The sequence below is a fragment of the Taudactylus pleione genome, unplaced genomic scaffold (assembly GCF_031769625.1).
Source record: "Taudactylus pleione unplaced genomic scaffold, aTauple2 ptg001137l, whole genome shotgun sequence".
Classification (NCBI taxonomy): domain Eukaryota; kingdom Metazoa; phylum Chordata; class Amphibia; order Anura; family Myobatrachidae; genus Taudactylus; species Taudactylus pleione.
In genome coordinates this window covers 3,936,747-3,950,646 of record NW_028285538.1, presented here as the reverse complement: position 1 = coordinate 3,950,646, position 13,900 = coordinate 3,936,747, and the positions used below count along the sequence as shown (strand labels likewise).

Below are 13,900 nucleotides of genomic sequence, written 5' to 3'. Positions count from 1 at the left end.
GCCAAGGGTGAAAAATGTATATAACACTTGTAACAAGGAAGATGGGCACCCTCAGCTCTGGGCCCCATAGCAACTGCACCCCTTGCACCTATGGTAGTTATGCCTATGGGTAAGGCACTACGGGGAGGATTAGGGTTTTACAAGAAAGTGTTGACATGTTCTGTGTCGACCATTCATGTCCACCTTATGTCCCTGTTTTCCTAAGTCAAAAACTTAACAGTTCAATGTTTGACCCTGATGACCATTTGACCCTGCTAACCTAATGGCTTTCGACTATCTGTTGTCGACCTATTGTCTGTCTATCTACACACTATCTACTGTATCTTTCAATCCACACACGAAAAAAAGAGAGACGACTAACTGTCTGAGTAGAGAATGTCATCTATGCAAGAACTAATTAGAGAGAGGGGGCTAGGTATTTTTTATTTTCAAGTACTTTGCTGCAAACAATTAAAGTGCTTTCATATTCATTTTCTGAGCTTATTGGGTGGAATCCCTATTGTGCACCTAACCATTAGGCAAAATAATATATAGAAGACCCTAGATCCATGCAATTCTTTTAATCATGCGTCTCAGTAGCAACTCCGTTTTTCCAGCGGTTTTGCTTTGGGATTACTGAAACTGGTTTTATGGTGAGCTGAAAACCAGGCTTGGCACATATGATGCTTTGTGTACTTATATTGGGGCAGCACAGATCGTGTAATGGCTAGCATTTCTGCCTCACAGCACTGAGGTTTGATTTTCACCATGTGTGGAGTTTGTATATTCTCCCTGTGCTTGCGTGGATTCCCTCTGGGTGCTCCGGTTTCCTCCCACACTCCAAAGATATACTGTTACTGTAGGTTAATTGGCTCCAGACAAAAATTAAACCTAGTGTGTGTGATTGTCGTAGGGAATATAGATTGTAAGATCCACTGGGGCAGGGACTGATGTGAACAACTAAAGTATTCTCTGTAAAGCGCTGGAGAAAATGTGTACGCTAAATAAATAATCAGGGTAGCATTTTTATGGTCTACAGTGTGGTTTTGCAGTGTGAGTAATGTTAGCAAATCCACTATTTAATAAATTTCCCTCAAAATTTAGTGTGGATACATTTTGTGTCTTAAAAGTGCATGGGAATAGTACTTTGCTGTTATTTGTTGCACTGTATATTATTCACTGCTGGGGTTCCATTTATTAGATTATTCTCGGGACTGATTTTTAGAGATGTGCGGATCCTGTTCTCAGAGAACCGACATCAACCGAATTAAGTCTAAATCACTTTGAGGTACTTAAACTAATCGAGTCCCGTTTCAGAACTTCCCGTGGTTTTGAACTCGGATTTAAAAACCGAACTCAGGTTTTGGATTTCATGCTAACAGGTCACAATTATGTAATTTTAGCTATTTTTAAATGAAAAAAATAAATAAAAAAGAGAAATAATCTCCGTATTTGCAATGTGCCTGAATCAATAACCTCAGACTCTCTGGAATCCTACCTACATAAGATATTCTCTTTTATTCTCCCTGACCTGGGCTCTCACCACATACCTCTGGAACGGGCACATCGAGCACTCAGACCTAAACCTCGAGAGGGTGATCCCCCGAGAGATGTAATTATAAGATTTCTCAGCTTTAAAGACAAAGAATCCATCCTAGCCCCAACCCGTGGCAAGTCTCACATCCTATACGAGAATACCAAGCTTCAGTTCTATCAGGACCTTGCCCCTACCACAATTATTAAACGGAGAGAACTCAGAGATTTAAGAAGGGCCCTATGTGATCGTGGAATTCGATACCGCTGGGGGTTCCCCTTTAAACTTATTATTGATCTTCACGGCAAAACGATTATTATCCGTGACCCTAGAGAGGGTAAAGATTTACTGACTCACCTTGAAGAATCCGGACCCCCCCTCACTCAACTAATGACAACACTTGAATTTTCTCATTATCGAAAATGTACATACGCCTGTCTAATAGGTTTTATTGTTTTTTACGATGCCTATCCAATCATACCTACTACTACTTCGTATCTCTGATGTACACCCTTATGTCAACATTCAAGAAGATTTATATCCTTTTTCACTAATATAGATCCTTTGTATTGCGGAATTTATATACTATGATGTTTTTGTTAGTTTTGCCTGTATATTGTCGTTTATCCACAGGTTATTTATCAGTTGTCTACCATTTATCTTAAGAGCTGTTTCATAGCTTTCTCAAATTTAGTCTGGTTTCCATTTCTAACCAATATTTATTTATTTTTTTTGTTCTTGATATCCTTATTGTAGGAATTTATACACTAATTATATGTTTCTTCTAATATAATATCGGCCTTATAATATATTTATTTTATTCAGAACACACCCAGAGGGTTTCAATTCTATCCTGTACAGATTTAATTTCATTGAGTCATTTAATACTTTATATACTAAAAAAAAGAAAAAAAATGTTTTTCTTTTTTTTAGCTCTTTTGTTTGTTTTCTTTTTATTTTCATATCTCCTAGAGGTTATAGGAGCTAAGCCTCTTAAGCCTCTCTGGACTCTAAGGTCCTAATTTCCGTGTGTGTTATAATCCGCTGGACTCGGGAATTCCACACCCGGACCTCTTATTTACTTTCCTTTTTCTTACCTTACCCTTTCTTCCCTTCTCCCACCCTTTAAGTGATTCGGGATCCTACGTTCTTTTCTACCCCCCCATATCTAGCCTTGCTCTTTAAAGCCATTAAGATGCCTCTGAACTTCGCTTCCATGAATGTCAAGGGCCTAAATACCCCCCAGAAGAGCTCATTGCTATTCCGCTCCATTCGCGGTCTTAAAGCTGGCATTGTACTCCTACAGGAGACACACTTTCATGCCTCATCTCACCCATCTCTTCAATCAAAGCATTTCTCAACTGTGTTTTACTCTTCTAGTCCGACTAAACATAACGGCGTAGCAATACTGATTAACAACAAACTTCCATTTGTTCATAACTCTGTCATTACCGACTCAGATGGCAGGTTCATTATTGTGACTGGGTAACTGGGACATTTAGATTTGACAATAGCTAACGTGTATGCCCCCAACACAGGCCAAATTTCCTTCTTCAACTCATTAATTTCAACCCTAAATAAACGAAGGAAGGTTTATCTTATACTAGGCGGGTATTTTAATGCTGTTCTCAATCCAGACCTAGATAAATCGTACTCTCCAAATCGCCCCCAAACACATCAACTCACTAAATCTCTTAATAAACATCCACGAGAATCGGGACTCTTTGAAGCTTGGCATGCATTTAAGCCCTCCTCTCGTGATTATACTTTTTTCTCCACCCCTCATCAAACCTATTCCAGAATTGATCTGTTTCTCTGTTGCACCCAACTTTCAGGACACCTAATCGATTCTTCTATTCTACCCAATACATGGTCGGACCACTCGATCCTCACAATTGCTTTTGATCTCCTAGAAACACCTACATCTAAACATTCATGGCGTTTAAATGAAACACTTCTGAAGATACCACAATTCCAAGATAAAATTAGATCCGCATTGGCTAATTATTTTACCATTAATAAAGTAAATTCCCCCTGTTCACCTTTAATTTGGGAAGCCCACAAATCAGTTATACGCGGACACATAATTAGCTATGCTTCATTTAGAAATAAGAGGAATACACTTCAATTAGTTCATTTAACTGAGGAAGTTCATCGTTTAGAAGCTTCTCACAACAGCAATCCTTCACCTCTTCTCTTTAAAAAATTTACAACAGCTAAAAATGAACTTAATGCCCTTCTGTCTGAAAAAAACGAGAAATCCCTCCGCTGGCTTAATCAGTGTTTCTAAGAAAAAAGTAATAAGGCGGACACTCTACTAGCCAACAGATTAAAATCCCGTAAAGCCAAATCTGCCATTCAAGCCCTTAAAGATGAGAAAGGAAACTCTCAATACGATCCAGTTGCCATAAATACTATTTTTAAGACCAATTATAGCCAATTATACAACCTCTCAGATTCAGTCAATCCAGACCCTAATGTCGATTCTCAAACTATAGATTACTTGACCTCTTGTGGTCTTCCCAGTGTTGACCCACAAATGGCAGGGACACTCGGACTTCCCATTCACTGAAAAGGAAACTTGTAATGCCCTGAAAACACAAAAACCATCTAAAGCGACCGGTCCTGATTGATTTCCAATATCCTATTATAAAACATTCCAAACTTCTCTAATCCCACAAATTACTGAGATGTTCAACCAGATTTTGAACGGTGAAACATTTCTCCCCTCTACCACCAGAGCAACCATCACGGTCATTCCCAAACCAGATAAGGATCCTCTCATTACTTCTAATTACCGACCTATCTCATTACTTAATGCAGATTTAAAAATCTTCGCTAAGATCCTTGCAAATAGGCTCAACCCCCTGCTACCCATCCTTATCCATCCTGACTAGGTGGGCTTTGTCCCGGCCAGGCAAGCACTTGATAATACTAGATGTACAGTGAACATTATTCACTATATAAATAATCATCAACTTCCCTCTCTTGCGCTTGCTCTGGATGCGGAGAAAGCTTTCGATAGAGTATCCTGGTCATTTATGATGCACACGCTTACTGCTTTTGGTCTCAGGGGTAAATTTTTACAAGCCATTAAATCCCTTTACTTTAACCCAACTGCCTCTGTTCTTGCTGGAGGAGTACTCTCAGAACCTTTCTCTATAACCAATGGTACCCGACCAAGGATGCCCTTTATCGCCTCTTATTTTTGCGTTAATTATAGAACCGCTGGCTAGGAGAATACGGGCTAATCCTGATATTTCTGGTATGGACATTGGAGACTCTCAATATACTCTCTCCTTATTCGCCGATGATATCCTTCTCACTTTGACTAAACCACTCACCTCTTATTTCGTGAATTGTCCCTATATGGAGATCTATCGGGCTACAAAATCAATCAGACTAAATCTGAAGCTCTCCCTATACATCTCCCAGGTAGGCTGAAATGGCTATTGCAATTGAATTTTAATTTCCATTGGAGAACAGACTCTTTGCGATATCTTGGGGTCAATATTACTAAAACATATGATCGCCTGTATAAAGCTAATTACCCTCCTTTGTCTAAGTCTTCAGTGGAAGACCTATTCTATCTCATGGATTGGGCGTATCAATGCAATAAAGATGAATGTATTACCAAAATTGCTGTATCCCGATACCAACCCGAGTCCTCAACGAACTCCAATCTCTATACTGTAAATTTATATGGAACTATAAAAGATCCTGTATACACCGGGATATTTTGGCTAGAAGCTCGTCAGATGGAGGTCTGGGTTTACCTCTGCTCCTACGGTACTATACGGCCTCTCAGTTGAGTCAGATGGTAGCTTGGCATGCGCCTAGTTTTACTAAATGCTGGATTGACCTTGAAAATGCTTTAGTGGGTTTGGACTCAGTCTCACACTTACCTTGGTTACCCCGCAAACACAGACCTCGGGCAGCCCTTTCCATACCAACGGTAGCTTTAACACTCTCCGTATGGGATAATCTTAATAAAAAGCTCTGTCTCTCCACATACCCATCTCCTCAGACCCCCATATGGAACAATCCTTCCTTCCCACAGGCTTCTCACCTACCATGGCATCTGCCTGGTCCAGGGCAGAAATTACCCGCGTCCGTCACATTATAAGACAATTTGCCCCGCTGTCATTTAGTGATATCCAGGAAAAACACGGCATCCCCAACTCGTTACACTACCAATATTTGCAAATCCGCCACTTTGCCACCTCTTTATTTTCTACTCTTTCACCTCGAAATCCTTCTCCTTTAGAAATATATTGTATACACTGACCTACTGACAAGGGTACTATATCCTTTCTTTACCATTCTGTTTTGACACCAGAATCCCCCCTACTCTCGACACATGAACTTGCTTTGGAGACAGATTTAGGACACCCATTAGGTGAAGACACCTGGGAAGCAATACGTCTTGCTATCTCCAAATGTTCCATTAGTGTGGCAATCCGAGAAAATTCATATAAGGTTTTCACTAGATGGTATTTAGTCCCAAAACGCCTCCATCATATGTTTCCCAACACCTCTAACCTGTGCTGGAGGCAATGTGGTCATGTCGGCACATTCTTTCATATCTGGTGGTCCTGCCCAATTCTGGAATATGGTTCGCTCCTTCATATCGTCTGCTGTTGCCCTACCTTTCTCTCTTCCCCCGCCAACCTTCTACTCTGTGCCCCGGTTGATCAGGCTTCTAATGACACTAACAAACTAGTTCTTCACATCTCCTGTGCTGCCAAATACCAAATGGCACGTAATTGGAAAAAAATTGACACACCAACTCAACCAGAACTTTTAAACAGAATCTGGTTTGTATCTAAAATGGAGTATACTACTAGCTTATTGAATAATACAGTACATAAATTTCACTCAGTATGGGTTCCTTGGTATTCCTCCCAAGAGGTTACTCTTCCCGGTCTTACGTGAACTATGACCTCTACTTCTGCTCCTGATATTTCAATTTGTTACTTTATATTATATGGCCCCGGCTCGCTTATATTCCCCCCTCCTTCCCTCTACTATCTATCCACCCCCTTTACCTCAGATAACTTCTAATTATATTATATGTACTACTATATTTTCTCAATGTTTTTTCTGAATAATTAAGATATTAGTTATTTCAGTTCCAATTCAGTCGAAGAATGTTTATTATGAAGTCACAGGGTTATTTTTTTCTATATGACTTCATATATTGTTATTAGATAATGTATTTACTGTGATACTGAATTGCTTTACTGTATTATTTCTGACAATTCTAATAAACGATTTAAAAATAAATAAATAAAAAAAAATACAGATCCGAAACCAAAAGGTGGTTGTAGTGGCGTGAAAAGATGAATCTGAATCCAAAACCAAAACAAAGGGGTTGGCACACATCTCTACTAATTTTGGAGCTTCCCTTTATTTGGGTTATAGTTACAATCATATAATGACATATATCAGTTATATAATGACAATATTACTCTGTTCAGAGAGTCTACTTGTATAAGTCCAAATAATTTTTAATGGATAACAAGAGGATTTATGCTGGGTACACACCTGAGTGATGGGTCGGCCAGCTGGCCGGCCAATCCACCAATTTGGTAAGTGGTATGCACAAACGATATTGTGCATACACACTTACCAATACGCTGTTCACAGACATAATGGGCCAAATGTAATAGGGTGTCCTTTTTGGGAACAGTACAAACTCGCACTTTTAAAAAGTGAGAGTTTGTCCTGCAACTCGCAAATGTAATAGCCTGCGAACTTTTCAGCTCGAGGCTACTGCATATGTGATTTTAGGCGAGTTTTGGACTATGTAAACTGACACCTTTTAATGCGACTAGCATTAACCACTTGCCTGGCACGGTCGTATCAGATACGACCATACCAGACTGGGCTTTCCCTGACATGGTCGTATCTGATAAGACCAGTCAGAAAAGCTCTTTGGGCGGCTGCTGGAAAATCATCTTCTAGCAGCCGCCAATCACAGAGGGACCTCCGGGTCCCTCTGCAACTTTGTCCCTCTACGTGGGCCGTTCGCTGCTAGCAGTGATTGGACAGCCCAGCGCCAGCACACCCACCCCCCGGCGCAGCAAGCCGCCGGGCAAAGAGAAGGCAGTGCTGACGTCGGCTGCTGACAGGGCAGAGAGGGCAGCGCTGTCCTTCTCTCCCTCCCCCTCTGGCTAGCAGCAGCCCGGCGGCTGCAAACAAGACAGAGCAGCCGCTGGGCACATAGAAGGTAGCGCTATCTATCAGCGCTGACTTTTTCTCTGTCCCTCCCACCCTGTTAGCGGCACCCAAGCGGCTGGCCAAACAGTAATCCCCTCTGCTCCCTCCCCCATTTTTGCAAGCCCCACCCCCCATGAATAAACAACAGAGCCCTGTATACATATATATATATTCACTGGTGGCCAAAATTGCGGACACATTTTGAAATTTGAATGTTTATCAACTTCGAATGCTTATAAAAACTGTTTCACTTCATGTAGTGCAATGATTCGTATATCAAATGAAAGGAAATTTAATGATGAATTCAACACAATAAACAGGTCAAATATTTGCATTACAAGGGAAGTTATGTCGTGAAAACAATACTTAGGGTGAAAATCCCTGTGTACTTATGATGTTACTGTCCTATCAGTATTTCGTTGGGTATCCTTTATTTTTCAAGACCGCAGCACAGCGACGTGATCCAGGATTGTGGTGTTAAGTGAAAATGGTCTTTCGTATACAGCAATTGCGCGAGAAATTGGTGGGAATGTGACAACATCAGGAGTACTAAAGTTTTGTTTACGCTATCAGGTAACACAATCTATACAAAACAAAGAAGGAAAAGGCCGGAAAAAGTGCACAACAGCTGTTGATGATAGGAGAATAAAATGAATTTGCATCAGGGACAGATGGATGTCATCTGCGGCCATTAGCAGTAAACTGAGTGCAACAGGTGTTTTTGTCAGTGCAGGAACGGAGAAGACTAATTGAGGTTGGCCTAAAAGGTAGGATTCCCCGAAAAAAGCCATTGCTGAATAAAAAGTAGCAGCAGAAACGAATACAGTGGGCAAAAGAACACATTGCATGGACAGAAGGTCAGTGGAAACAAGTGATATAGAGTGACGAAACTAAGATATCGATATTTGGTAGTGATGGGAGAAAATGTGTGAAACGTTGCATCCAGATTTTATTCAAGCGACAACAAAGAATCCTACAAGTGTTATGATCTGGGCATGTATGACAGCAGATGCTGTAGGCCGCATTTATGTCATAGATGGCACACTGAACAGCAGAAAGTACATTGATACCATCCTACAACCCAAACTTCTACCTTCTATCAGGGATCTTTTTCCAGATAATTCCCCATTTTTTTTCCAGCAGGATTCAGCTCCCTGCCACACTGCACGGGCATGCAAAAAGGGGTTCACGGAGAATGACATACAGGTGCTGGGATGGCCAGGAAACAGCCCAGACCTGAACCCCATAGAACATTTGTGGTTCTGTTTGAAAAAACTGGTACATCTGAGGCGTCCATCCAATAAAAGACATTTAATTGAGGCTATAATTGTCTCATGGCACCACATAATAAAGAAGGAAGAGCTCCAAACATTGGTTGGCTCAATGACACATCGCTGTGCTGCTGTCTTGAAAAATAAAGGATACCCAACAAAATACTGATAGGACAGTAGCATCATAAGTACACAGGGATTTTCACCATAAGTGTTGATTTCACTGCATACCTTCCCCTGTAATGCAAATAATTGACCTCTGTTTATTGTGTTGAATTCAGCATTAAATTTCCTTTCATTCGATATATGAATCATTGCACTGCGTGAAGTGTAACAGTTTTTATAAGCATTCGAATTTGAAAAACATTCAAATTTCAACAAGTGTCCGCAATTTTGGCCACCACTGTATATATGTATATATATATATATATATATATATATATACGTGTGTATATATATATATGTGTGTGTGTATATGTGTATATATATATATATATATATCCAAATAAATGAGGAGGCACTCCGAGTCTTGCGTGAAGGCTCGGAGTGCCTCCTCATTTATTTGGATGTGGAAAGGGGTATTGTATACTCTTAAGTATATACTTAAGGTGTTAGCTGCCTCAGGAGTGCCGGGTGATATTGATTTGTACATATATATATATATATATATATATATATATATGTGTGTGTGTATATATATATGTGTAAATATATATATATATATACATACATGTGTGTATATATATATATATATATATATATACATACAAGTGTGTATATATCTATATATATATATATATAAATAGGTCCAATGGTTTGGCACTCCAAACAAATGAAGAAATCGCCCCTGTGCCCTCCGCAGATATATGCAAACAGTCCAAAGAATAGGCAGCGGCACTGAAGGTCTTAAACAAGCAAACTGTATTGATGGCATCAATACAGTTTGCTTGTTTAAGACCTTCAGTGCCGCTGCCTATTCTTTGGACTGTTTATATATATATACACACACGTGTAATATATACATATACTGTGTATATACACACATATACATATATATATGTAAATACACATGTATACTGTATACAGAATGTATATAGTTTGTGTGTGCAGCCCCCCAATTGATGTCAAACAATCGATTGTCTCTATCGATGTTTGAACCAATCGGCCATCGATGGTAAAAATACAGGGGAGTAAATAAGTAGGGGTCCCCTGTATATTAAGAACCAGCACAGGGCTTTGCTGAGCCGGCCCTGGTTGTGGAGAAATAGGGGACAAAATGATTAGGGGTCACCTGTAATCTCCATAACCAGCACCGGACACTTACTAGCGTGGGGTTAATGCCACAGCCAGGGAAATCCTTTTACCGGTTTTCCCGGCCAAAGTATTATCCCTGACCGCTAGTCAGCCCAGACCAGGGATCCCAGGGGATTTGGGGACACCCCCCAATAAAGGGGTCCCCCTCTCCAGGGCACCCCAGGCCTCGGCTGATAGCCCGGGGCTATCCCCAGCTCCCAGGTTGATAATGTCAAAGTGTTGTGTAAAATAAAGTTGTAAATATTGTCTTTAGCTGTGGTACTGCATGTCCCAGCAAGCCTTCCCTGCATGCTGTTACTTGGAGAACCCCAAGTACCAGCATGCAGGGCATTACAGGCACTCTGGTACCTGCAGTTCCACAGCCAACGAAATCCGTAAAGAAACACAACACACACACACACCGTTTCAGTAAAAGTGGTATTCCCCCCCCCCCCACTGGAAAGAGTCCGGTGCTGGTTATGGAGATTACAGGGAACCCGTTCCCACAACCAGGGCTAGCTCAGCAAAGCCCTGTGCTGGTTCTTAATATACAGGGGACCCCTACGCATTTTGTCCCCTGTACTTTTAGAACCAGGACAGGCTTTATAAAGCCCGGGGCTGGTTATGATTTTAGGGGGGCTGCACATAATTTTAATTTTTGTTTAAACATTTTGCATATGTACACACAGTAACATACACGTATCTCATGGATATTTGCATGTTTCTGTGTTAATTTGACCTGCTCAGGATATACTCGTTATCCTGAAGCTGGTCTATTATTGGTTATCTTTTTTTTTTTGCATGTCTGAAACTTACACCCTATTACATTGGGCAAGTTGATAGTTTTCAATGGGATCTTGATTTTGAGAATAGAGATTTTTAGTAACTATGAAAAAATGCGAGTTCTATTGATCTGTCACCCTATTACATTGGAGAGTTGTGAAAAACTGCGAGTTTAGCACAAAACTTGCAATTTACCAAAACAGACACCCTATTACATTTGGCCCATTGTATCTTCTGTACTCACCCGTCAATGCAGTACAGTATGCGATATGTAGTTTATCGGACGATTGAACAACATATAACATAGTGTGTACCCAGCATTAGTTAAGGTTGTTTCTTAATCTTTATAAATTTAATATCTATAAATTTTGATACAAAAATATTACAGTATTCTGACTAACTCAGGTCATTTTATTGGGATTTGAATAATTACGTACATTTTAGATCAATGGGAATTTTATTTTTTATCTTTAACTTGGTTACATAAGCACAGAGAGACATTTTTACTAACAGTCACTTATATTTACATTTCTCTTTAAGGGGGATATTTTTATCAGCCCTTCTAAAGAGGATGCATGCTCTCTTAGCAACCAATCAGATTCTACCTATCATCTGTCTAATACATTTTATAAAATAATAGCTAAAATTTGATTGATTGCTGAGACCAATACCTTTACTCGTCCTTAAAGGTAAAAGTAAATACAAGAGACACTGATGAATAGGAATTTTGTGGCCATGTTTGGTACAATTAATTTGTTTAGAGTAACACCAAATCTAAATACGGTGTACAAGATGTAAAGAACCCCAATGTTTTACAAAATGGTTGTGACTGTTAACTAGGGGCCTGATTCACTACGGAACGCAATTGCAAATGCAATAGCGATTACGCACGCAGTTCAACTGCAATAGTATGCTAATCCATTGCGATTGGTATGCTGTCACAGCACTACATATACATAAGGACGCCCACTTTACCTTACACACATCCGTAAGTTTAGCAAGACTACAAAACCATCGGTACAATCGAGTACAATCGCAGCCTCATGCACACTTGCACAAGCCCTGACCTTACTCGTAAATTGCTATCCTCCACGCACGCTATCAGGCCTCAGGCTGCGTAGGGCATCGCAGTGGATAATTTATGCATGCCACTGCAACGGTGTTCAAACGCTCTGGCAAGCCTGCATTCGCCCGACCACCCCCCCCCATTGTCACCCACAAACGGTGCTTCCTGTCAGTCACTCTCTGATGGGTCTGCGTAGTTACTGTGATCGCAGTCCTGATAGCAGTGGCTGGTTTGCGCACTACGATGCATACATATGCGCAGTACGCACCAAACTGACGATTGCGTGCGTATTAGCAACTGCATTCCTTGCTGAATCAGGCCCTAAATACGTATGCTCCTAAGCATTCATTTAAATTTACCTGGTAATTCTGAAAAAAAAGCAAAAATTCTTTATAAACATCTGGCTGAAACACAACAATAATGATTTCTGAAATACTGGTCACAGTGGTGGGATCAGCAACGTACTCCTCAATGCCTCTCATTATCAACTTCACTGAGCTGATGGGATCTAGCTTAGCTGCTCCTAAAAAACAAGGTACAGTACAACAAGATAAAAAAAATGAACTTCCATTAAAAGACAACTAAATTCCAAGATTTACATTGTTTGAATAAGAATTCTGATACTCAAATTATTTGCTAAAGTTAGCTGGGAGTGCTCTCATCTTTCCACCCAGTTTAAAAATCAATTTAGAAAATAGTGACATTTGTTTTTGGTTCAGGCACCGTGGTGTGTTTTTCCTAACAGTAACGCTGTCAACTAACAGCTCACCGTTAAAACCATTAAAGTGCAATGTACTGTACGGTTGCAACCATGTTTATTATTGGTTGGACTCTCAAGCTTTAATGGCTACAATTTGTAGTTTAAAAAAGAAAATAATAATTACAGCAAGCATAATGAAAAAACAAACAAACATTTGATAGGTGCAACCTTAAAACATTAGTGATATGGCAATTATCTTTTAGGCTCCTGATGGAAAATGTCATATGTGTGCCCCTGGCATGTGCAGGGTGTTTGTCCGAACAACCTTTAGGCTTCCCATTAACACTTATGTGCCATGCCTAAAGTGCCAAGCATAGAAGAACGCTGCACACAGCAGTCATCCAGATGGAAGAGGTGTACGTGCTGAGCCAGCTGAGGCTGTGTAGCACATTGCTCTTCTGCTAGGGCTAATGCAGTTCTGCACTGCAGTCAATTCTCACACACAGACAGCAGCAGGGGAGGTCCCGACGGTGCTGACATGTTGCTGTGATTTGTTATGGGCAGAGTCAGGGAGGTTACTGTACAACATACAGTAGAGCTCATTCAATTAAGGGCAGAAGAGGTAGAGTGTGCTCTCCCACTGTTCTGCTCTGCATGAACAGCTGAGCTAGGCTTCATGAGCAATGGTAAGTGGCATGTGGAGGCAGTGTAGTGGCATCTGCTGGGCAGTTGGTGGCATGTGGGGACAGTTTGGTGGCAGGTGTTAGCAGTCTAGTGGCATGAGGGTGGCAATTTGGTGGCATGTGTGTGCAGTCAATTGTGTTTGGGAACAATCTGGTGCTATGTAGGGGTAGTTTGGTTGCATGTGGGAGCAGTTGGTGGCAAGTGAAGGCAGTCTGATGGCATTTAATGGGCTAGTTGGGAGGTCTGATGGCCATGTGCAGAGGTCCAATGGGCATGTGGGTTGTCTGATGGGTATGTGGGCAGATGTAAGGGGCTTGATGCAATTAATAACTATTTTCTTCCTAGTCCAACAGGCCCTCCACCTTGAT

The 13,900-nt window shown here is 40.7% G+C and overlaps 1 protein-coding gene across 2 annotated transcripts in view; it reads right to left on the bottom strand.

The window, feature by feature from the left end:
* Nucleotides 1–13,900, bottom strand: part of LOC148453526 (protein mono-ADP-ribosyltransferase PARP15-like) — a 169,003-nt gene that overhangs the window by 93,642 nt on the left and 61,461 nt on the right. For both annotated transcript variants that reach the window (XM_088461993.1, XM_088461994.1), the window contains exon 5: nucleotides 12,508–12,671. In XM_088461993.1, coding sequence (XP_088318119.1) covers nucleotides 12,508–12,671 — 164 coding nt within the window. The remainder of the gene's footprint in view (nucleotides 1–12,507; nucleotides 12,672–13,900) is intronic.